Here is a 25,555-nt window from a genome sequence, read left to right on the forward strand (position 1 = left end):
GAAGTAGGTCACAGAGCTACTGGTTGTCACCGATCGTCCCAAAACACATCTCTAATTTCTTGGGCGGAGACTAGCACTGAATGTGAATGCGTCGTTATGCGCCAAAAGAAGACCAATTAGCTTGTAATTATGGATTCAATTCAAAACAATAGCGCTATCTTATCAGCTGGACGATGTGACTTTCCAATTTCGTCACAAACCGATAATTTGGGCGTGGTCATGGGGGGCCTAGGGACCTATCAGTGCATCTGAATAGGTTGAAACAATGCTTGCAACTCTCCGGAAAATACGGGCTTTCCCCGAAGGGATGTTTTGGGCATGTATTTCTGGCTACGTGACATGTTGATGACGTCAGAGTCGATGGGAAGTAGTCTTCGTGACCGTCCCTACGTCATGATTCGTGTTGATGATATCGGACAATGGGTGCTGGGCTTATAAAATGGGTGCACGGTGCAGGAGAGCTTCAGAAAGACAGGTGTATCGGACAAGAGACCACCAAGACGACATCTTCCACCATCGGATCTGCTATTCGTTGGACATCATGAAAGCAAGGTAAGTTTTCTTTTCCCATGTTTGGCAAATATGTTATTCACCTCCCGGAGTCGACGCCCGGTACGCATGCATGTAAACAGCATGGTTTATCCACAAACTTTTTCTCGGAGTCCGTGAAAAAAGTGATCCCCTTCGCATGCCTTCTAGGAGAGCCGGCGTTGATATTTTTTTTTTTGGAAGCGCTGATTTTCAACCTGGGCCTGGTCCTCAACTGCCCGGGAAGACAGTTTCCGCAAGCCTTTACCAGGCTCCAGACGTGGATGGAAAGAGTAAAAATCGGCCAGCCGGTAGAGTAGATACAATTTCGTGGCAAACTGTATCTATCGGCTGGCCAATTCCTCTATTTGGTCGATTTCTACTCTTTCCAGCCACGTCTGGAGCCTGGTAGAGGCTAAGTTTCCGCGATCCGCGCCTTTATTAACAGGTTAGAAAAAAGATGGTGGTTAATGACAGTCACGGTAGAAAGGTTGGAATTTGACGTCGTGTGCGTTTCTCGCCCGAGAAATAAGAGGCTAATTGAAATCTAGTTACAATCCATGAGTTACGCTAACCTTTTTTGTGTTACAAACTTTGCGTTGCATTCACGAATGAGGCGGGGGATTGCACTCTTTTGAAAATATACATGTTATATCCTGGTTTAGCACGTGAAATTAGAATAGACAGACATTTTAACCCGGGAATTATAGCCTAAGACTAGAAATATGGCTTAGTCAGCTTCGCTGTACATTTTGCTATCAGGTAGCGACATGGGACTAGAACGAACCAATCGGGGGCCAGATGAACGTTAACTCGATTATTGTTGGGCTGGGTGAACGCGGGTGAAATTAATTAGGTCAATACGATGTGTTCCATGTCTAGTGACGTGAGCTATTGTTCTGGATCCAGTGCTCAGTGTTATTTACTCGGAACTTCAGCCAAGCGAATCTGCCAGCTTCTTATTCTGTTTGCTTCAAACTTCAGACTATAGTGACCAAGCAGGTTTAAATCCTATTTAAGCTGACACTGTACTGACAAAGTAGCCGCGTGGACGTGCGCGCAGCAAGGAATCCTTTCTTATAAAAAAAATCAACAACTGATGTCTGGCAACATGTCGTTCCTCTCCAGTTTGCTCCAGATTATGCTGCTTATAGTTGCCATGACGCCGTGGACGGCTGTCGGCCGGAGTCCTACCGACGCAGAACTGCGGCAGGCGATAGAGTTAGCCAAGGCAGAGTTGGCGCAGAGGACGAAAGTCTTCTCTGCAGGTAAGAACAAAACTGTTATCATTATTTCCAGCACACTCACACACCGGGAGCCGGGAGGGTAGGGCTTCTTTATGGTGAGCATGAGCACGAATTTGCATGGAAATGTTGAAACTGATTATGTAGCATTAGGTATTTTGTGCATGTGCGTATCATATTCTTGACTTTTCGTCACGATTTCCAGTAAATCTTTCGTTCGATTTCCAGAAAATGCATATGATTAGTTGTGATTGAGTGCTAAATGTGTTTTTTTTCACCCTTTAAGGTGACATCATCCCTACGGAGACTGGGGCGCAGCACAAACTCGGCGCTGTCCACAGCTCCACGCCCATGTCCGTGGAGCTCAGCCAGTGTGCCTGGGTCCTGGAGAATGTGGCAGAACATTTCATGAGCAGGTAGTTATGATTGATCGTGTCTTTGAATTTTCTTCACATTTCCAACATATCAGCTATATTTGTAAAATGTTTGCATGCATCTATAATGTTTACAACATCTGACAAAAGTTTTTGTAAATAATTTTTGAATCTTGAAATCATTAAACGAATATACAGGACACAGAGGTGATGCACTCCGGTAAATAGCTAATACATGTATCAAATATTACCTCTTAGTCTGAAAATAATAGTTACAGCTGAAAAAGACAAACACGGTAAACATAACAAGTATATCACAGCATTTGGATTGGATAGGGCCAAGACGGAATAATAGGGTCAAATTTCGAGTTGTAACTTTAAGGGTATAACTAGTTGTAGGTAATTCAGTCAATTTTAAAATGTTTGGTGTCTACAATGCATGTTTGGGTTAAATGTAAAATTCTATTGTTAATTTCATGAGACAGAAATGTGACAAAAGTTGTTCCTGTTGTTTCAGTCAATACAATGTCAGTTTTGAGGAACTGACAAGGGTCGCCTCTACGAACTTGACGAGTATGTGTGACGTCACGTCGATGAAACCAGTCATCTGCGACCCACCTGCTATCCCAGAGTTCCGCTCGGCCGACGGCCGTTGCAACAACAGAGCTCACCCCCTTTGGGGAAGTGCAGAACAACCCCAGAAGAGACTGCTCCCGTCAGAGTATAGCGATGGTATGTGGCATTGTATGATATGTAGAAGAACTTTATTACACAATTGTACACGGTATAATGTATGGCAACAAAGAGAGACAGAAATGGAAATTTCTGCAATCATTCAACACTGCAACTATCATCAGTATCAATATTATCATCAGTGACTGGATACCTTGTCTTTCCATCTCTGACCTCTCACTAGCTATGACTATACATGGATCTAAAAACGCGGCGTGCGTGTATAGATGTGTGGAGAAGATGTGTGTATAGATGCCTGTATGTATCCGGATGCCGGTGGTTAAAAGTAATGGAAAACGCGATAGTTATACATTCTGCAGATGTGTGCGAATTATACATGCCTTGAGTAAGAAAGTTCCCTAACACCTGATCACCATGTGTTCTTAGGGTTCAAGGTTCCCCGTGTGACTGCCCGGAATGGCGCCCCCCTCCCCAGTGCAAGGCTTGTCAGTTCCACCCTGCACGAAGACTTCAGGAAGTCCAGCTCCGTCAACACGTACATGGTCATGCAGTTCGGCCAGTTCCTGGACCATGACATCACGCTAACTCCAAACTTTCAGGAAGAAGGTGAGCCATCCTCGGTTTGCAAAAGACAAGCTATCGGTTAAACATTCACAACATCTAGAATGCTTTAGAACTACAAATTGTACAAACTTGTGCAGGACAGGTGTAGTTGTCTCTGCATCCCTCGTCGTCAGGCAGACTTATGACTGTAAGTGAGCCTGACCACCTTTTGTTCCTTTGCTTGAAGAACGGCATTACCATGGCCGCAATAGCTATGAATCCCACGCTATACACTAAGTGGCTGCAAGATAAGAGCAATGTCATTGAAATCTTATCCGTCTAACTCTGAAATACAGTTGTAATAATTGCAACGTTCTTCTTCTTTTTCTAGGTCTGGTTTGTGAATGCGACTCCCAGGACGACCGTTGCTTCAACATTCCCGTCTCCACCGATGACGAGGACTTCAGCAGTACGCCGTGCATAACGTTTGCCCGCTCGCGATCCAGTCCGAACGAAGGGTGCCGCATGGGTCCGCGGCAGCAGATCAACCAGATCACCGCCTTCATAGACGCCTCCAACGTCTACGGCTCGTCGGAAGAGGAGATGGAAGCTCTTAGAGACACGGAGGAGCCTGAGGGTGAGGCAACCATTTTTGTATTGATCCATTGTATCAAGGCTTAGAATCTCAAATAGATATCACGGTTTGGCCTTTAAAGATTTCGTAAGAACCGATAAGTACCCAAGTCAGAATTGAAAACATCAAAGGTCTAATTGTAGCTAGAGCCTATATCATAAAGGAAACTTTCCTGTCACCCTGCAGAGCAGGTCCAATGAGAAGCACTGCTAGTATATTACAAGGCAATAGAACGGTCAGAAAATAACACATTTATGTTGATCATTTTCTATTTTGTAACCTGTGTTTCATTACCGTGTTCCCTTTCTTTCCAGAAATGCGTGGTCCTAATCTTGCCTTGGGGCGTCCCACGGGACAGTCTAGCGTGGCGTTCAGTGGCGTCCCGGGACGGGCGGTGGACGGCAACACCAACGGCGTGTACAACTCCGGCCAGTCCTGCACCCACACACGCACTGTTGTCAACTCCTGGTGGTACGTCGATCTGGGGAGCTCACACCATATCGACGAGGTCGTCATCTTCAACCGGCAGGACTGCTGCTCGGAACGGCTGAACTCCTTCCGGCTCCACGTGGGAGACTCCCCGGACGTGGCGTCCAACCCGTTGTGTGGCGGTGACCACGTGGTGACCAGTGGACAGGAAACTATCTCCGTGGACTGTGGCGGTCACCAGGGCCGCTACGTCGGCGTCCTCCTGCCGACCAGACAGCCCCTCACACTTTGTGAGGTACAAGTATATGAAGGTAACGCATCTGACTCACTGCATTCCCATGACTTAATCGTAAACGTAACATCAATCTCACAAAGCACAACAGATTTTGAATCGTATAGAGCATGTGGCTCATTAGACCACTGCAACCTCGTCTTCTTCTTTGTAACATTTCATATATAAACAATTAAAAGTTTATTGCAACTTCTTACCCGTAGGCTGATTGCAAGTACATTTAACATGAAAAGGACGGACAGACAATAATGAACAATGTAACGTGTGACTACTCTAGTCTAACTACTGACACTATATTCTAACTTATTGGGCTCGGCTTCTTTTTCCGAGAGTGGAGGACGAATGATCCCACTTTTAGGTGTATCTTTATTGTGATAAATTTGCAAAATATCCTTGTTAAAAGATAGAGTAGAAAAATGTTAAGACCAGTTAAAAACTGTGTTCTTCATATGTTTCTTTTTTCCTCCACTCAGCACAAGGGATTTGTCCTCCAGGATACACCAGATACAGACGCAGCTGTTTCAAGGTCACCCAAACGGCAAAAGACTTCACCTCCGCCGCGGCCAGCTGTGCGGAAGATGGCGGAATCCTCGCCACGCCCAAAGACAACGCCACGAACACGTTTCTGGTCCATCTGAAGAACCACGTCTCCACAGAAGCCCCCTTCTGGTTCGGTCTGAGCGACAGACACGTCGAGGGAGAATGGCGGTGGGAAGACGGGACAATTCTTCGGGATGGTACGGACTATTTTGATTGGATTATTATTAGATCTAGTTTAGAATGCATTTTCCTTATCATTTTCACTGTATGCACAAACTTTCCAGCGCAGAAAAGCGCAGACAGTTAAATGTTAGAAACGAGGGAACAGGATCAGTACACATTTAACTATTCCTCTGCATTGGAACCAGGTAAAGTGTTCGCCTTGCATACAGTAGGTCGTGAGTTCGATCCCCAGACGGGTCATACCAAAGACTTTAAAAATGGTACAAACTGCTTTCTCTGCTTAGCACTCAGCATTTGGGAGAGAGTATGCACCATCGGTATGCCGCCCTATGCACCATTGGAGCGGGAAGGAACTTTGACTTTTTTGATACTATAACCTACCTGCTAAGTTTGAACATTTGTAATCTACAGGTGACTTCACGGACTGGCTCCCGGGAGAACCTGAGATATCCGGGAGGGAGGACTGCGTCAACTTCCTGGCCGGGGCCGGCTCCAAGTGGAACGACGTGCCCTGCCGAAGACGCCGAGGATACATCTGCCAAGTCGACTTGATTTCAACCTCTCGTAAGTCACGACAGATCCTTGAAAACACATAAACATCAACGTTTTCTGTTCTAAAGTTGGTGCTTACACATACATTACATACATAGACATAGTCATACTCTATCGAGTACCGTACAAGCGTTAGTGCTTACATACCCATATATATATTTCCTTGGTATAAAAACGTTTGAGAAAAGGAATAATAAGGGCTAGTGGTCTTGCTAATATTCTTATGCTTTACTTCCAAAAAAAATCTGCCTAAGACTCTGTATCCAAACAGAATTGCAATAAGACTGTGCAAACCACTCATATCGTCACAACTGATAGCCTATTTTTGCTATGTTCTGTGACTTGAAGTGTCTGCATCAGACGAAATAGTCATCAGAATGACCCCTTGTTTCTCTCGGCAGCCCGCGGTCTGCTGAAGTCCCGGCCCAACCCCGCAGACCCGGAAAAGAAAGAGCTTCTGCCCGGCGCCATGGCGGAGGAGTTTGAGATGGGGTGTCCTTATCATGAGTCGGACGGAGAGGAGACGTGTTCCCAGGCAGGGGATGTCCGCGTGAACGAACAGCCAGGGCTGACGTCCATGCACACCGTCTTCCTCCGCGAGCACAACCGGATCGCCAGGCAGCTCTCCACCATCAACCCGCTCTGGAACGGCGACCGCGTCTTCTTAGAAACCCGGAAGATCGTCGGCGCGCTGATGCAGAAGATCGTGTACGGAGAGGACCTTCCCCATGTTCTTGGTCCCGATGCCATGGTCCGGTTTAACCTGTCTCTAACCGAGGACGGCTTTCACCAGGGGTATGACGAGAACGCGAACCCGACCATCTCTAACGCGTTCTCCACAGCAGCCTACCGTTTCGGACACAGTCTCGTTGATGACAAGTTCACCAGAGCGACCCCAGACTACACCCCGGGCACGAAATGTCCCATCCAGCTAGCCCTGAGCTTCTTCAACCCGTCCCACATCTTCGACAATGACCAAGGCGGTCCCGATTCTATCATACGTGGTCTGATAAGCCAGTCTTCTGAGTTGTTCGACCGTTTCATGGTGAGCGGTCTGACCAAGCACCTGTTCGCGGATCCTCCAGGGTCGGTGGGACTGGACCTGGCCGCCCTGAACATCCAGCGAGGGCGGGACCACGGCCTGCCTGGGTACAACGCCTGGAGGGAGAGGTGTGGGCTGCACAGGGCACACGGCTTCGACGACCTGGAGGCAGAAATCCCCGACTGGGTGACCAGGCATCGGCTGTCTAGTGTGTACACGTGAGTAGTGAAAATATCATTTCTGTGCGTGTTTTTGACACTCTACCGAGTTAATCATAAACATATTTCCGTTACCTTTTAACATCATCTCCTGTTAATCTTCTAACGTCAGGTTGTATGTCCTTCATTCCGTACAGTGACGTAGACGACATCGACCTGTTTGCCGGTGGTCTTGCCGAGAAGTCCGTGCCGGGTGGTGTCGTCGGTCCCACCTTCGCCTGTCTCATCGGGATGCAGTTCAGGGAGCTGAGGATGGGCGACCGCTTCTGGTTCGAGAACAGCGGACAGTTCACTCCAGGTAATTGACATTCTGGTCTAATTTGAGACAAATGTCTAGCCTCTTCCAGGCTCCAGAGGTGTGGCAGACCTCAGGTGACAAACTGTACTCCCGGTCTGCTAACTCAGCTGGCATGTTATCCGTCTATTTGGCCAGTTTCTACTCACCTCTGGAACCTGATAGAGGCTAAACAAAATCTGCTACTCAGCTAATCCATTGTTCGATGAAGCTGTCACTATTTTTAAACCATGACAAGTAGCCTAAAGATTATAACATCTTTCCGGGCCATCCCGTACCTGTAGCTGTATACTGTTTTGTTTTGGGTTTTCCACGTTCAAATAACTCCATTTATGATTGAATACATCTAAAGCTATTTCTTCGTTCTGTGTACTTGTTATCAGATCAACTTGCGGAGATAAAGAACACTACGCTGGCGCGTATTCTGTGCGACAACACGGACGGCACCACGCACATGCAGCCGGACGTCTTCACACTCCCCCGCCCTGGGAACGAGATGGTGGCGTGCTCGGCCCTGCCCCAGATAGATCTGACCAAGTGGAAGGCGTGAGCTTACAGATGAGATCGGTAAATAGTGCCTGTTAGCCCATGTTCTTGTGTTTAGTATAAGAGACGACTTTGTTGATTCCAAATGATGTTTCAGAGTATATTTCAACCTTTAAGTTTTACTTGTGACACGCAACACACACAAAATATGTATTTTGCAAACATCGACCATGTATCAATATTATTTATCGGGCGCATCGCCGCGGATGTAATGTATTCTTCAGAAAGGATTTTATGCCGAGAAATGCTGCTGGTTTGAGAAAGAGTAGTTGTTGAAAACAGTAATGACAACGTAGGGATAGAGAGTAGAGACTAAGATACAAAGACGAATAAGATATATGTCAACAGCCAATATAAGCTCTAGCTATATTTATTAAACAGAAGACTATGACATTGTGCCAAATTTTAGTATGTAGTGACTTCTTGTTGAACAATGTCAGACTGCTAAAGGCAATGTGTCTGAAACCTTTCCTTGTTCCTTTACATGGAGTAGCATTGCACTGGTTGCACGAATCTATTAAGCCTTTTAAAAAAGCTTCTAATAAAATACAAGATTGAATCCTCTGTGTGTTTTGCTGCACCTTCTTTTTTGAGCTTGTATCAAGAACATAACAGCATAGGATGTTACAATTTACATATTACATGCAGTACTTTTCTTCCTATTATATATATCATAACCCTAATATAAAGTCTATGTCATCTGCTGTCATCTGTTCTCCTCCTGGTGATGTGTACCATCCTGCTCATTTGCACTACTGACACACAGTACTCTCACAGTGAGACTACAGGTACTGCAACAGATCACCATGTCTCTCCTATCTTCAACTTCATCCTCACAAACTGAGTAGTCATCACCACAACGACAAGGGTACGAGAACACATCTTGATCTGGAACAGACACAGACAGAGATTATGTAGGTTACACTTTTAGCACATTGAAATCTGTTGCATACACAGGTTATGTGAACCAAAATGTCTCAGCATTAGGGCAAGTGGGCAAGCTATCTGTCTCAACTTTTGATGTGACAACTCTCCTTCCTTGACGAGTTACACTTAATGCATCTAAGTTTGCGCTGGTTTTTGCAGTAACCTTTTCACCGCGAACTGGAAATTCATGCAAAAAATCTTGTCCTGTCTTTTGCCTGCCTACCCTATTGTTTCAACAGCGAACGTTTTGTTTTCTTACTACTGCAGAATAAAATCACTGCAAACTTAAATGCATTTTCATTAAATTGTATCCGTTAAAGTCAAACTGAGTTGGTGAGAGCCTACAAGGGAAGCAAGTCCTACTCTCCAAGCAGAGGAGTGGGTCCGGCAGGTTTTTGGCGTGTTTTTAGGCGTTTTTGTCGGGCTATCTACTTTGTCATGGTTTCTTTGTCTCTATACGTTAGAGACAAAGAAACCATGACAAAGTAGATAGCCCGACAAAAACGCCTAAAAACACGCCAAAAACCTGCCGGACCCACTCCTCTACTTGGAGAGTAGCAAGTCCAAAGTGACGAGGATGGCACCCAAGCATCCTAGCCTTGTAATCAGTTCTGTTGAAATGGGGCTATCAAACATGAGTGGGGAGTAGTTTTCCCTCATAAATCTAATACTGAATGGCATATACTGATGCAAGAAACTGTGACATGAAATTTAGTGGGACCAGTAAAAAACTGTAGTTCTGCCAGGAACAGTAACAGAATATACATTGCACACCACAGTGACAATATTATAATATCAATCTGAGAGTAATCTAGCTTACAATGTTACTCTACCTTCATCAAAATCCATGTCTGCTAGAGTGATCTCTTCATTGACTGGAAACTCTTGACTCACAGTTTTCTCTGTGGACAAACATTCATGGCTGTTATAAAAGCATGCCTCTAGATAATGGCTTCTAACTAATTCTTAGTCAACTAAACAGACTGGGCCAGTTGGCTTGTGTCAAGAGGGGATGCCAAATCTTCCCTAACCTTTCCATTTGATGAGCACAATTTTAGAAGGCCTCTTTTCACTAATTATGATGAAGTTTTCCCACCATCCCACTTTACAATTAGATTATTTCTAGTACCAATTTCTATTTTTATCTATTCTTCTTCTTCTTCTTCTTGATGCTCACAGTCAAATTTGCTGACTATTATAGCATATATTATGATGTTTCGAGAGCGCAGCGCTTAATGACTCAGGTTGTGTTCCGAACCCCTCTAAACATCCTTAATCGTATCTATCAAGTAAATGTCATACAAAATAGTCTATTTATTTACTGGTTTGGCTGAAGGGGACATACAGTTAGGTTTGGCCAATTAGCCAATGGCTATTACAAAGTGCTAGTTCTGGGGAGAGATATTGATATTCATACCTGCCATATATCATTATCAGCATTATGCAACTTCAATTTATAGAAAAAGTTGGGGTTTTTTTGCGTCAAAGTAGAAAGACATCCAATAACTGTACCATTCAGTCTGGCATCATACTCCTTCCTCAGAGTAGGATCGCCTAACGTCTTCCAGGCTTTGTCCACGGCCACAAACATGTCCTGTGCTGCTGCCTGGTCCTCAGGAGACTGGTGCCGGTCTATCTTGTCTGGATGATACTACGGGCAACATTGCAACATTACTGTACCCTGTCCACAACGACAGTATAAACGTATATAAATGTTTGCTAGGCAATTTGAGTACATGTAAATGGTCATGATGGTACGTGAAACCACTAGTGAATGCAGCATGCAGACAGAAATAATCTCCAAGCAGATCTATTGGTGGCAAAGCTATATCAAAAGGGCCATCAAGTATCCAATTAAGGTGGCGTTTGATACTGCCTTGCCACTGATAGATCTGCTCAGAGATAAGACAGAAAATTATACATCTTATGTCTGTGATGACAGGTTAAGTACAATAAAACACGTAGCACGTGCTGGATAACCACAGCTATTGCTGAGGAGAACGGAGGTTTTGGTGTTGTTTGGTGTGTTCTGGGGTGGGAGGGGGGCACGTACCTTCAGAACGAGCCGTTGGTAACTCTGCTTCAGCTCGTCATATGAAGCACACTGTTGTACTTGTAGAAGAGAGTATAGGTCAGGGACCTGTTCTGTAAAACCCGTCCCCATTATATAGAGGATAGACAGGTGAAAGGGTTACAAAAGCGGTTTCTTTACGTTCCACCGCAAACACTACCCACAAGGACCACCATGTTGGACGGCACGACTACCCATAAGGGGAGGGTTTATATTCTTCTTTCAAAGTGACGATCGAATCGTAGCATATACAGTAATAATTATGATGTCTGAGTAATTTGTTTGTATAACAGTTGACGATTGTATATTTTGTACCGGTATATGGTCATACTGGCTATTAATCACTACGTCATTGAGACAAACCCATGTGGTGAATGGTTGCGTCCGTTATCAGTAGTTGCGCAATCGTCGTTCCCAGACGGAGGATCATATTTCCCGAAACTAAATGCAAGGCAAACACCACCCGCTCAAAATTTCTCACGTAAGCAAATCTGAAGAGTAATCAAACCAAGTAAAGTTTGTTTTTCACACGACTCTAGTAAATTTTATATTAGGTTTCATAACTGCCATGCCCACTGCTAGCACCAAACTAGGCACAGCCTCATTACTCGAAAGGGTACCTACTGGCTGAACTTCAAGGTGAATATTCAAGATGAATATTAAAATGAATGGTTAGAATCAGAAAACCTAACCAATAATCAAATACTAGTAGATAATCTATTTTGTGTGAGGTCATTCTATAAAATTTAGCAATATTAAGAAAAGCTATCAATGCACTCTTTGCCTGGCACGTTGTTGATTTTCTTTTATGCACAGGTATGGTACTACTCTTTTATTACTGCCTTTAGTTCGCTTAACTTTCTTTCTTTTTGGTCGGTGCACCGGCGGCAAAGATATCCAAAAAGACAGGTCTGTAAATGATCCTTTGACGTGAACTAAGATATTCTCTTCTCCTTGCCCGGAGCGAGGGTGGCTTCTGTCACGTCTGAACCAACAGTCGCCAGTTGTTGTTTTGTCCACTTGCGTGCAGGCATGTCAGGCACGGAGGTTTGTTTTCAGTCTTCGGCCCTGGAGGCCAAAAATGGTAGGGCGAGAATAACCCACGAGGGCAAGACGGAGTATTTTAGGGCAAAGACTCGCATCAAAATATAATATTGTATGGCTAAAATATGCCACAGCGTCCCTGAATACGAGTCAATCCTTTAATGTGTTAAATAAGAATTATGCTGCACATTTTCAGCTTTTAATTTGCTCCCAAAGAGGAACACCGATTTGTTGAAATCGTACTACAGAAAGCCCCATATACGCCCTCGTGACAGACGACAGTTGCCGCCCAGCTTTGATTGAGGACGTATGGTGTAAAAAGAGACTGCGTCAGAACAGAAGCCCCGCATAACTGTCTGCGGATGAAACAGCGTACTCTAGCCATATTCCAGAGTGCAAGAAACCAAGGTGGGTGTTATTTTGTTGTTGCAAGACGCCCATGCATTTGCCGTGAGACATTATTTCGCAGAGTGGTTTCTAGCTTGGTTTAGTTATCACACTCCCAGGGTATCTGTGGAATTCCGTCCGTAATCTCTGACCTCGCTGTCACGTGACAGTAGTCACGTTGCCTTGAGAGAAAATATTGTAAATGATCCAAATTATAGGAAATATTATAATAGCTTCTTTGACATTAACAGTGCTTGATAACTGGTTGTAGCCAATAACGTTAACGTCGTAGTAGATACCAAATGTACAGAATGCACGATATTAAAGGGTCATATATCAGATATCATGTCCGGACGGCCTGCGCAGGGGACAGTCCAAATTTGTTCATGTTTGGTGTTTTGAGTGCCGGGCCATGTTTGTTCATGATATGGATCGCCCCTTTAAATTGTAACTACAATATAATCGCTCTAGTATAAAATATCATAGTAGAGATGAGAATGAAATGACAATCTTTCTTTTTAACTCATCGTGGTTACACTGCTTGCCCTAGTTTTTAATGGGTGTTGGTTAGTTGACCGAAGAGCTCGTATTTATTGACTGTTGTTTGACGGGTCAGTGAGTGGCTGTCATGTGAGATGGCTCCTGGGTTTACGCACGCTGTCAGGTGGAACCGGACGATCGAGCCACGCCCTCCTACCTGAGTTCTAGATCTGATCTATGGGCGGCATCTAATGAAGGACATGTGGAATATTGTGTGTTAATGTTCAATCTCAGTACTTTATAAAGTGTTAACCTTAATCTGTACGAAAAAAAGACACCGGAGATGGCGTTAGAGGCACACTTCAGGGTGCACATGCATTCTGTGGCAACCCTAACACATTTATATCATTAGCAAGAAAATATTGCCATTTACAGCATGTCAGTTGCAAAGTGAAGGGGGAGGGTCAGTATACAAAATAGATCCTCACAGCTACGCAATATTCCTCAACAAACATTTCCTTTTTATTTCCTCGATGAAGAAAATGGCGTACTTTCAAGCTCTCTTCGATCGGATATGTGGAGATCTCCAACGGTCCACACAGGAAATGTCGTCAGACTTTCTGCAGCTTTCTAGCAATCAACAACGAGTCTCGTACGCCCTGAGCATCCCCAGCGTGCACGACTACATCAAGGTCAAGCCCATGTTCAAGGGCAAGTCTGCGGTGGAGGCGACAAAGCTTCGAGAATTCGGGAACAAAATGTTCGGTCAAAAGGACTATGAGTCGGCTTTACAGATGTACAGTGAAAGCGTTCTCAGGGCACCGTTTGATCCAGATGTCCATCATTCGTATCTCCATGGTGACATGAACGGGAATAGTCAGGAGCGTGACGTCACGACGGATGATGAAAATGAATTTTCCCTTGCGTTAGCCAACAGGTCAGCTGTGCTCTTCAATCTTGGCAAATACGACCTCAGCTTGAAGGACATTGAACTTGCGCTACACCATGGCTACCCAGAGGAGTTGAAATACAAGTTGCACGAAAGGAAAGGACGATGTCTTTGGAATCTTGGGCGAGACGACGAAGCCATGCGGAGTTTTGTGATAGCTAAGGAACACGTGACGAAGTCTCAGCTGAACAGCAAGAAGCGGAAATCGTGGAAAGCGACGGTTGATAAACAAATAGCAGCAATACAGAGAACACCGTCGTCTGTAGAGACATCATCTGCTTCATCGTCAGCCACTGATATCCCTTCTGTGAGTTACGGGACAAACATCACGTTCCCCTCCCTCTCTACTGCTGTGGAAATAAGGTGAGGAGAAAATCTTATGTTCCATTTACACACACGTATCCAAGAGATGTGAAGATATGTTTCGTTGCTTCCTTTCATCATCATTTTGTTCATGAACGGTAGACACCAATGTGTCCTTCAAAAGGTATGATGATTTGTATTAGTGTAAACCCAAGATACAAGAAATATGAATGAAGATACTCGATACAAGATATATGAATATGTATGTCTCGTTGTTTCCTTTCATTATCATAAACACGACGGCGGCTTATAAATGCTATGATATGGTGTGATATGTACTCGTGTAAACCTATATATTTCTCCATCAATATCGTTCTTATAAGTGGCCCCAATTCTACAATAAAGTAACGTGTCGTCCTACCTACAGGCAGAGTGGACAGCGGGGTCGTCACGCCGTGGCCGCTCAGGACGTCCGTGTTGGTGACGTGTTGATCGTGGAGAAGCCGTGCGGTTCGGTCGTTCTACCGGAGCAGTGCGACACGCATTGTGACTACTGCTGCAGGTGGAGTATTTTAATATCCAAGCAGATGTTAGGGTTTAAAATTTGACAGTTTCCCCCGAAAAAAAAGGTCGAAAAAGCTTATAATTTTCCATCCTAACATCTGTTTGGCGACTAGACTATCTCTTATCAGATAATCAACTCTAGTCTATAGCCACTTATCTATGTTATAGAGCTATACTTGTATCTGAGGGCAAGACCTGTTATCATCATATAGCCAGACGACGTCGACCAATCAGAAATCCCCATTGCATATCGCTTATTACATTAACGATGAAAGTAGTTACGGTGTAAAAAAAGACAACGTGCAATCTACATTGTAGCAGACGATATGCCAAGTTACATACCAATGCGACAACGGGATCTTGAGTTCTAGCTGCGAACGTGCGCACAACTCCATTTCCAAAACTCCTTCAGGAGGTCACCCTCCTTCCCGGAGTAAAAATGGGTTGCATGACATGCAAATCATAGCAGGAAACATGTTCGATCTGTCTTCGAGTCGTCATCCAAAAAAGAACTTTTTTGATGAACTAATATCAGTGATTCAATTTTAAACGTTAATGTAATCCTGTATTATCTTCTTACGACTATCATGAACAGAAGGGTGTCAGCCCCGCTGCCCTGTCACCAGTGCAGCACGGCCCGGTACTGCGGCCATGAGTGCGCCGACCTGGCCTGGACACAGTACCACCGCGTGGAGTGCCAGTACCTGGGACTCATCCATTCCTCCGGCGTAGGGGGGATGGGCCACTTGGCCTTGAGACTTGCCAATAGGACGGGATTCCGATTTCTACAAGAATTCGACCAGACGTTGGAAGAGAAAACTGCGAGAAAAGTAAAGGAGCCAGAAAAAGACGCCCACGAGAGAAAACCTGGATATACAGACTTACAGTACGAAGATTTTCCAGGTTTGAATGCCGAGGGAGTGTATACAAACGACTATAACTGTGTTTACAACTTGGAGAATCATTCTTCAGAACGTAAGCCGAGTGACTTATTCCGGAGGACGGTCATGGCGATCTTTCTGTTGAGAATATTACAGAATGGCGGGTTCTTCCAGGTTCCCGGGGAGGAAGTGTCTGAAGAGGACCAGCTACTTGTAGCTTCTCATCTGTTGAGACACCTGCAGATGATACCTTGTAACGCTCATGAGGTAAGAAACTTTCCTGGGGGAAAATGATTTATTTACAATCTTTGACTTCAGAAATTGCGAATCTTTATGAACGTCCCCCTCTCTATCTGTCTCTTTCTCTGTCTGTCTGTCTGTCTGTCTGCCTCTCTCTCTGCGCGCGCATGTGTGTGTGTGTATGTATGTAATGTGTATGTATAAAGTGTATGTGTGTGTATGTATGTGTGTGTGTGTGTGTGTGTGTGTGTGTATGTGTGTGTGTGTGTGTGTGTGTGTGTGCGTACGTACGTGCGTGCGTGTGTAATATGAGTGTGGCTGTGCGCGCGTGGACGCCTTCATTGTTTCCGAGGACAGCCATACGGCTACTAATCAATCTCGTCCCATGACTGCTGCAGGTTTCCGAGTTCGAGTTCTACCGAGGAGACCCTGACCGGTGCCGGTACCTGGAGGTGGCGTCCGCCCTTCACTGCACCATGCTGGGGATGTTCAACCACTCCTGCGACCCTGTCATCAACAGGAACTTCTACGGGGACGTGCTGGTAGCACGGGCCATCAGACCTGTCGCGAAAGGGGAGGAGGTGGGTTCCCGGTAGTCTTTACAAGAGCTCCTCGGGTCGAGTTGACAAAGTTGTCGGAATCGGGCAAGGGCGCATAATTACTTTGGCCGATGCTTTTATCAATTTGACCGGAAGATCTTGCAGAGACCGCAGGTACACGGGGGAGAAATGTCTTGTCGGAAATACGGTGTCTGTGAAAAGAAGAAGGAGTTGCTATGAAATGGGAAAATTGTTACTTTTCGTCAGAACTTTAATTTTTCTTGGATTGTGGCTTATTTAGTGGGGCACAAGAAAGCTGTATGGTATGGACACAGTGTTAACGTAGGGAATCTTAGATTTGGAATACGTATGTAGTTTTATTGTGTATTATGATTGGGTAGATGAATCTGGACATGACCACATCATGATTCGGTAAACGCTACCAGTGCTCAATATACTTCAAAATGACTGTAGCGGCATTGTAATTTGTTTTTCTGTAGATAACCCTGAACTATAGCGTGCTGTACACCACCCAGCCCCGCATGGAGAGGCAGTACAAGCTGGCAGGACAGTATTTCTTCAAATGCAGGTGATTAGTATAGTATATACCCACCGTACTCTTATTTCGCAAGCTTCTTGCACCACCAGAGTTTTATCCTAACAGTTTTCATACTAAACCGTTATCAAATGCACTGATGCCATAGGCGACTGTGTTTTCGCGATCGAAGATCAAAGAACTAGCCTATGGTACCTGTATCAGTGCTGTCCGTTGTGCTGAATAACCTTTCAGATGAATGTGTAAGGTATCAAGGTCCATGATGAAGATTACATAGCATCAACAAGAAGCTATGGGTTGCAGTATCTATCATTATTCCAGCTACAAAACACTACACTTAAAATAACACATGTCTACGTTCCACAGCATCAACAAGAAGCTATGAGTTAAACTTCTATGCTTAGTTACAGTATCTTTCATTCTGTCTCAACTACAACACACTAAGAAAACATGTCTTTGTTCCACAGTTGCCAGCCGTGTGTGGAGAACTGGCCGTTGTTTTACGACATGGTGCAGGATCTACAGCAGAGGAACAAGCTGCCAAAACTAAAGTACGCGTGCGCCGCTCTTAGAGACTTAAAGATGATCTTTGGCATCCCATAAGTCGATTTTGGGAAAACCATACATATAGCTACGTTGATTTTAGATGCAAACAACTTTGCAAGGGTTTCCCTCTGTTTGCTACATTTACCAATCGTATCAATTTTGCAAGCTGAATACATTTGTACTATCAGAGACAATATAGAATACATTGTATGTACTATTAGAAATAAGTACGGCACATTACGCACATGAGCTCATATATGGCATGTGCTGTTCCCTCTGTTACAGGTGCGGACAGTGCTTCTCTGTGCTACCAGGATCTGACGACAAAGGCAGTGACAAAGTAAAGTGCGCGGCCTGTGGAGAGGACCAGGAACTGGAGGCGCTAAGGACGCAGCTTGACAACATCGTTGAAGAAGTGTTTAACAAGGTAAGCAAGCAGTTTACCCTTTTTTTTCTATTCTCTCAAGATAACGCATTTAAGGCTGGTGTGACATCAAAATCCTTGTGCCAAGCTTAAAGTTGACAAAATATCAAATCAAATCAAAGTTTATTGCACAACAACTGTAACGGGTACAATGTATGGCAAGTTCGTAGGTAGTACAAAATATCAGGACATATAAGTCTTTGCTTTTTAACAATGCTAATGAATTCTACAAAAGTTAAGTCTACACACTACGGTATCCAATAAGAGTAATACAGAATACATATATGAAGTATATTACATGATACAAAGGAAACATCATGATCAATTGCTTGCGTCAGAGATTAATCGTTTTCTTTTGAGAAAACAGGCAGATATGTATTGGCCTATGTACAAGGAAATTGCGTCAGGACATGACATAAGTATATAACCGGCCGTCAAAGACAAGGAACCTCCACATATGAATTGGTCAAGTTGAGTTTTGGTGTCGATCTTTTTCCAGGCCTTTGATATGCGTCCTATTTGTTAGCCTCTACCAGGCCCCAGAGGTGGCTGGAAAGAGTATAAATTAGCCAAATAGACTGGTGAAATGCCAGATGAGTTAGCCGGCCGGGGAGTACAGCTAGTGGCAAACTGTACTGCCTGGCCAGCTAACTCCTCTGGCATGTTACCAGTCTATTTGGCCAATTTCTACTCAAAGTTTCCGATTACCAGCCACTGGTACCTCTGGAACCTGATAGAGGCTACTTTTTTGTCAGACAGCTAGGGTAACGAATCCTGTTATCCCTGTAGGTGGGCGTGGTCGTGACGGGAGAGGTGGAGTCCACACTTCCGGTTCTGGAGCGATGTCTGGAGCGGATGGAGAAGATCGTGGCAAGGCCTTATGGGTATTACGACAGCTGCCAAGAAGCCATCAAGCAATGTTACGGCATAGTCGGGAACTGTCACGAGAGGGCAACGTCATGATTTATATTTCCAAAAACGTCAGGCATTTTAGGCAGAAAGTGATAGCTGAGGATGTAAAAATCTAATAGCCAATAACTGATTTAATACCATAAGAGCAACATGCTGATTTCAACTTGAAGTAGTAGTAGGAAAGAAATGTAACGTTATCTACAAGAGTTGAAGAAGGGTTCGAATAAAATCAGGAAAACAATGTTACAAATTCAAAAGGCCTTCTAATGTGCAATTTACTTTAAGCATATTTATCATATTTATCATATTCATCGAGTAACATGTTCAACAAGATGATAATGTTTGTGCATTGTTACTTTAGATATATCTTGGTGTAAAAAGGAAGCTACTAGTGAATGAGAAGCTGATTTTGCCGCACGATATAATTGGTTAAAACCACACTACGTGCTGTCACTCGCTTTTCATAAACTTAAAACATCAAAGACCTAGTGAATGTATAAATTTTATGTATTCGGACTCCAGACACTTCTTTTACGTAATTCCTTTAGCGCTTTATTTAGTGTTTCCATGGCAATACAATTCCCCAGTTGAATCCCTTGTTAATCTGTGAATTCCAAATAAACTTTCAACTCATAATGCATTGCATTTGTGTATAGACTTCCCGTTTGCTTTAAGCTAGACGTGATATGGTCGATCACACAAAAGCTTGGTCATTTTTCACCCAGGCAAATGTCAACTACATCTCTCCAGTTTCTATGTCTCGGCAGTTTGGGAGCCGGTGGACTGATGTTACTGACGAGGGACGCATTGCAATACTGTTTAATTATGGTATTTACAGATATTAATGTTTGAGCAAAATATTTGACACATCAATTGTTTGCAGAGTATGCGTTTGGCCAAATCAGGGAAGACATGTAATATACAGGGAGTGCGTTTCAGTACCACCACGGACTGTGTCTCGAAAAAAAGCGAGTGGGAAGCTTGTGCACCCCTTTCAAAATCTTTCTGAGTGAAAACTGAAAGAAGTTCATGTTTGTATATAATCGTATTCAGTAGTTTATTCAACGATCATTTGAAGCATTAAGCCAAAAATGATGCAAAATCAAAACGCGGATAATTGATAAATCTCAGTTGGTTCAGTATGAAATAACACAATGAAAACACAACCAGGAGAGGGGTAATGGATTAGTTCTTAAACCATTTTTGGGAAGGGACGTCGCTACATATAACCAATACGGTTCCTTCATATAACGTCGCCTTCATATTTTGACCTGTCACCTGTCTGTTGGGTTCTTCAAACTTTGACAATACAAAAGTGCATTCTAGCGACTTTTTGAAGTAGTGCAGCAAAAGTACCACAATGCAGTGGGGCAAACACTGCCATCTTGGGTGCCATCAAGCGTGAAAGAGTCAGAGGCCAAATAGTTTTGGACCCTAAGTAGGTACTTCAGGTAGAGCCGCCATCACCTGAAGTTAACATATCACACTCCTTCCCATGGTCAGGCCTTGTCAGACAGATTTTAAGTCACCAAAATTGAGAAATAACTCGCCTGTGTACCCGGAAGTGATCGCACATCTACCAGCTGGTTGTAGTCGATAGTTGTAAGCCACGTTGCACACAAACAGCCGCCAGGATCCCGGCTCTGTTTACAGAATTTGCCTGCTGAACCCACAGCTCCAAGATGAGGCGACTGAACAGGAAACAGACGCTGAAGGTGGTGAAGGAGATGGACGCCTTCCCCAAGGTTCCGGAGAGCTACGTGCAGACCAGCACTAGCGGGGCCACAGGTTAGTTGTCGGGAATTCGAAGGGGGAGGGGGGCAGGAAAGAAGGAGGGAAAACTTGTAAAACCACTCGTGTAGAACAACTTGTTGTTGTGTTACTGTTTGTGAACTAAAAACCCCGTTGACTCGACTTTGTATTGCTGCCTTTGTATTTAAGTCATTCGTCAATGTCTTCAGGGAGATTGATGTTCCCGGGGGAAATTCATGTGGGGGTTGGGGCAGGGGCAAGATGAAATGTTGATTACCACCTAAAATTTTGGGTTTTAGTTTATGAACTAATGATTATTGAATGTAACGTTAACGGCTGTTAACATCTAATAGAATAATTCCACCAGGGTACATAATTTCGCCACCCTGGAAAGCTTCGTCCAAACATCTCCAACCCAACGTCACCCAGTATAATGCACTCCTGTATGCCTAACATGTGCATACCTAGGCCTGGTACTAGCCTGTGTGCCATCTGATAACTACATATACCGGGTCTCCTACACTCGCGAAAATGGATAGCGAGTGTAGGAGCCCTGGTAGTAATCGGATGGCACCCAACTTCTAATCTGGTGCTGCACTAGAGATCTCTCAAAGTCAAACCCACTGTTTTTCAAAGTGGCGGATTTACTAGATGTAAACCGGTGGATTTATGTTACATATATTTATAAAACAAATACATGGCATGCTACATATATAGGTAACGTTACAGTCATGCTTTGTTGTCATGTACGTTGAATCCCTCCCCCCCAGTGTCCATCCTGAGTTTCGTGTTAATCGGGATCCTGGTGCTGTCTGAACTGATCTACTACAGCGAGACGAACATGAAGTATGAGTACAACGTGGACACAGAGCTGGAAAGGTCAGGAACAACTAGAACATAATCCACTACTAGTAGCCTCTACCATGCTCATGCCATGGCAGTCATGCGCAGAAAGAAAGGTAGAAAAGGCCAAATAGAGCAACTAGTATTAGGGAGTTGGCTATGGAGAGAGGGACAGTACAGCGGGTGATCCATGGAGGGTTGCCTATTGTCCCTCTCTCCATAGGTCACTCTACTTAGCTAATTTCTACAATTTTTCCAGCGATCTGCAGAGCCTCATAGAGACTAATATTCCATCAATTCAACAAGCTATCTCCTACTCTCATCTCCCAAATAAACGTACCGGTACGTTTATTTTTTTCAGCCTCAAAATCCACCCAGTACGTTCTTATTTTGGACAGTACGTTTATTAATTTTTTGAAAATCAGAGTTTTGCTAACCAGGGATTCCATCAAAATCGAAAGTTTGGGTATTCCTGCCCATATTTCCCCGACATTTTTGCTCATAATTTGCTATTTTTCGGCCTAGCGGCGTTGATTTCCCTGCCGCTATGACCCGGCATTTGTGAAATCCTGGCGGTACTAACATGTCAGTCGATCTCGATACAAAGTAAATGTTGTTATCTCAGACAAAATAAGACGCCACACTTAAGTTTTGAAATCTATTTTTCATATAAACAACATTGACAGTCTTTTCCCGTTCTAGACCATCTGAATTCTTACAGTGATCGCAAAATTTACGCCGCTCGAAAAAGACAAAAACATTGCCAAAAGAACAACCTTGGAACAACGTAATCAACACCATGAATGCTCAAGTTACCATTGAGTCGCATGTAAATTCTACTCACGTGAAATACAGCCTTTCCTCAAAACTTTTAGAATATGAAAATAACACCACATTATGACAGTGTCTTAGCATTAAAAACTGAATAATACTTTTAAAATCTACAAAAACATTTAAATCCTACGGTTCCTACCACAAACATGAAAATTCAGCCCTTGGAAAATCGCCACAGTACAGTAACGCACGCCACTAGAAATTTCCCACGGACGGAAGAACTCACTTCTACCAAGGGGAAACAGCTCTTTTTGATCTTCCAATAAAACTCTTTTGTCTTTGTCAGAAATGTGTGGTATTTCAAGAAAGTGACTTCCCACTTAATAGTTGATAAACAACACTAAGTTGCAATCTATATTCAGTAATTATCACCTACGATGTTTTGACAAAAATCACTCCCCTACAAACAAATTGGCTGAGTATTCTCAGAACTTCATGTAGCTCTCTGTTAGCCCCGCCCCTTACTGTCTGTGTTCCTGTGTTCGGTGCCGCTCCGTCTGACTCGCGCTTTGATGTGTAACATGAGAACCCTGTGGTTTGTTGCAATGTTTTAGATGTAACCAAGGAACTTTTAATCAGAAAGAGAGAGCACAAAATAGAGCAAGCCTGAGATTTCTCACATCTAAAACAATGAATTTGTTGACAACTAAGTTTCTCAAAATGAAAGATTTTTTCTGCATACATCAAGGGTAATTTTTGGATTTGAAATTATTTGGATTGCAACAACACAATAAAGGAGAATATATGATAATGTTCTTTATAATAAGGTGATTTTGTGGAAAGCATATACTTCTAGTAATGTTTACAAAATTAATCCATGTTTCTATATGCAATGCATACATGATAAATGGAAAGTTGAGCAAGAAAAAGTACTAGTAACAACTAACATCATACCAGTAATAGTTCAACCTTTTCTACATGGCTTTTACAAATACGTAATACTTGTATTTTCATCGGATATTCAGGATATGGTAATTTTCTGTTCAAGTTCTAAATGTTGATACATTTGTACAAGGTGTTACCCATGCAAGTGAACTGAGAAGTTTGGCAACTACTTCTGTTTTAATGATATGCCAGTTTATACAACAATTTTCCTTGATCACTTGGTTCAAGTTCCAAGTAGAAAATACATGTATCATGTACATTTTCACTTGTTGAATTTGAAGCACCGTTGGCCCCCGCGGGGAACCTATGCCCAATTTTTCCAAAAGTGGAGAAAATGATTATAATTTGAACAAGATATCTACAGTTATTCGGTTCATTATTTACATACTTATATAGAATATGTAAATAAAAAGAACCTACCTGCTTATCATCTTCTTTCCCTAAGACAGAAGTAGCATGGACACAGTTAACGTGTCAATTTGGTAATTTTCCGGGGGGTACGTTTATTCCGGGGGGTATGTTTATTAGATTTTAAAAATTTGTCCAGGGGGTATGTTTATTCCGGGGGGTATGTTTATTTGGGAGATGAGAGTAACTGTTACTGCTTTACGTTGTAATTCTTCATCTTGAGTTGATGGTTAATTCTTTTTTTTGTTTACATTATTCACATAAAATGATAATAGTGTTGATCAGATAGAAACATGATGATTATAAGAGCATTGAGATACAAATGAATGAAAAAAGAACACCAGCCTATCATTGATTTCTAGGTAGAATAAATTGTTTATAAATCATGACGTTTTGTTGTTGTTTCTCTCTGCCCTCTGCAGCAAGCTGAAAATCAACATAGATGTCACAGTAGCCATGAAATGTGAATGTAAGTATTGGTCACATTAATAAATGTACATACTGCATAATTAAGTATGTCTTGTATCAGCCAACGAAATAGCCTGGAATCCATACCCTCGGTGCCTCCCCGATATCTCTACGGCACTGTGAGTGACCCTCACCCGCCCAGACAGCTTAGCCCGCTCGGGGTGTTGTTTACGGCCTTGGATTAATTAGTTCGGCGGAAAAGTAGGAAGGCAGCGGAAGTGGGGTGTAGCGGAAGTAGGATGGCAGCCAGAGGTAGAAAGGCCATCAGAAACTGACTGGCCCGGTAAAACACCACTAAGCAGACCCTAGAGACTGGGACCAGGCTACCAACGAAAGGGTATTGTATGTCACCCCGCAAGGGGCGGTATCACCCCGACGACTACCACGTCGACTACCTAAGTATCATTCTGTCGCTGAATATGATATAGAATAAGGTTAATATTCAAGCAGTGTGAAATCTCCCGAAATCTCTCAGGAGTTGACCAAAGAGTGTACAACATGTAGCTTCATTTCAACACAATAGCTTGAGTAGATAAAACATCATAGAATAGTCTACTACTCTCACCTCTCAAATAGAAGTACCCCCTGGAATATAAGTACCCCCCGGAAAAATCTTCAAAATCTAATATAAGTACCCCCTGAAATAAAAGTACCCCCCGGAAAATTTCAAAATTGACGATCGAGGTAAACTGTGTCCACACGAAATAAGATAATAGCAGGTAGGTTGCATGTATTCAATTATGCCTGAGGACCATACCTATTAAGTATATGGATATTGAACAGAATAACTGTACGCTTGTTCAAATGATGATGATCTGCTTGCCACTTCGATAAAATAAAATAGTAATGTTGAAAATTTGGGCATAGGTTCCCCGCTATGACCCCTAACCGGGGGCCACGGTGCTTCAAATTCAACAAGTGAAAATGTACATGATACAGTGTATACTATTATGCATTTTCTACTTGGAACTTGCAGCAAGTGATCAAGGAAAATTGTTGTACATGAATTTCATTATCTTTTATCATTACTGACATATAATCAAAATCATCAGATAGCTAAATTGTTCCTAATCATATTTTCTAAAGACATTCCCCCCCCCCCCAAAAAAAATATGAACACCAAAAAAGGGGCAATGTCCATAAACTTTTGCTCCATAGCGTCGAGAACAAAGTTTTTGTGAGACGCTCGGATTTCGAGTTCCCTCGGTAAAGCCCACAATAATGAACAGAGCTCGACTGTAAAAGTAGCACAGCGTTTTAGGCCGCACATACCAAGAAATTACCGATTACATGTTGACAATAGAAACGGCCCTTTACCGCAAAATTTGGAAAATCTTACGGTTATTCTAAAATACAAACCCTCCTTAAATATAGATAGAATTCTGTTTCTATCGTTGCCGCAAAATATAACATTTTCCACGCGTTTACG

The 25,555-nt window shown here is 43.3% G+C and overlaps 4 protein-coding genes across 6 annotated transcripts in view; 3 read left to right on the forward strand and 1 right to left on the reverse strand.

The window, feature by feature from the left end:
* Positions 1-419: 419 nt before the first annotated feature.
* LOC136430197 (chorion peroxidase-like) lies at positions 420-8,672 on the forward strand. The gene is made up of 12 exons (XM_066420584.1): positions 420-552; positions 1,657-1,796; positions 2,059-2,188; positions 2,664-2,878; positions 3,266-3,445; positions 3,774-4,019; positions 4,331-4,756; positions 5,211-5,474; positions 5,872-6,024; positions 6,414-7,272; positions 7,410-7,570; positions 7,951-8,672. Exons 1-12 carry the CDS (start codon positions 440-442, stop codon positions 8,115-8,117), a joined length of 3,054 nt encoding a protein of 1,017 aa, XP_066276681.1. The 5' UTR covers positions 420-439; the 3' UTR covers positions 8,118-8,672.
* LOC136430202 (dnaJ homolog subfamily C member 24-like) lies at positions 8,468-11,321 on the reverse strand. Of its 2 annotated transcripts, none has more exons than XM_066420591.1 (4): positions 11,094-11,321; positions 10,553-10,691; positions 9,861-9,942; positions 8,468-9,001 (listed from the first exon to the last, which is right to left on the reverse strand). In XM_066420591.1, exons 1-4 carry the CDS (start codon positions 11,202-11,204, stop codon positions 8,965-8,967), a joined length of 369 nt encoding a protein of 122 aa, XP_066276688.1. In that variant the 5' UTR covers positions 11,205-11,321; the 3' UTR covers positions 8,468-8,964. The 2 variants fall into 2 exon arrangements, with proteins under 2 accessions (XP_066276688.1, XP_066276687.1); XM_066420590.1 differs by having other exon boundaries at positions 9,874-9,942; positions 11,094-11,319.
* A 1,008-nt stretch (positions 11,322-12,329) lies between these two features.
* On the forward strand, positions 12,330-19,572 carry LOC136430198 (SET and MYND domain-containing protein 4-like). The gene is made up of 9 exons (XM_066420585.1): positions 12,330-12,563; positions 13,562-14,334; positions 14,702-14,836; positions 15,434-15,986; positions 16,358-16,540; positions 16,999-17,087; positions 17,522-17,605; positions 17,886-18,027; positions 18,814-19,572. The coding sequence occupies exons 2-9, from the start codon at positions 13,565-13,567 to the stop codon at positions 18,985-18,987; spliced, it is 2,130 nt and encodes a 709-aa protein (XP_066276682.1). The 5' UTR covers positions 12,330-12,563; positions 13,562-13,564; the 3' UTR covers positions 18,988-19,572.
* Positions 19,573-20,285: 713 nt separating this feature from the next.
* The window catches only part of LOC136430199 (endoplasmic reticulum-Golgi intermediate compartment protein 2-like), a 53,023-nt gene continuing 47,753 nt past the window's right edge, over positions 20,286-25,555 (forward strand). For both annotated transcript variants that reach the window (XM_066420586.1, XM_066420587.1), the window contains exons 1-3: positions 20,286-20,724; positions 21,459-21,567; positions 24,081-24,127. In XM_066420586.1, coding sequence (XP_066276683.1) covers positions 20,619-20,724; positions 21,459-21,567; positions 24,081-24,127 — 262 coding nt within the window. In that variant the 5' untranslated portion in view covers positions 20,286-20,618. The remainder of the gene's footprint in view (positions 20,725-21,458; positions 21,568-24,080; positions 24,128-25,555) is intronic.

Source organism: Branchiostoma lanceolatum, chromosome 3 (assembly GCF_035083965.1).
Source record: "Branchiostoma lanceolatum isolate klBraLanc5 chromosome 3, klBraLanc5.hap2, whole genome shotgun sequence".
NCBI lineage: Eukaryota > Metazoa > Chordata > Leptocardii > Amphioxiformes > Branchiostomatidae > Branchiostoma > Branchiostoma lanceolatum.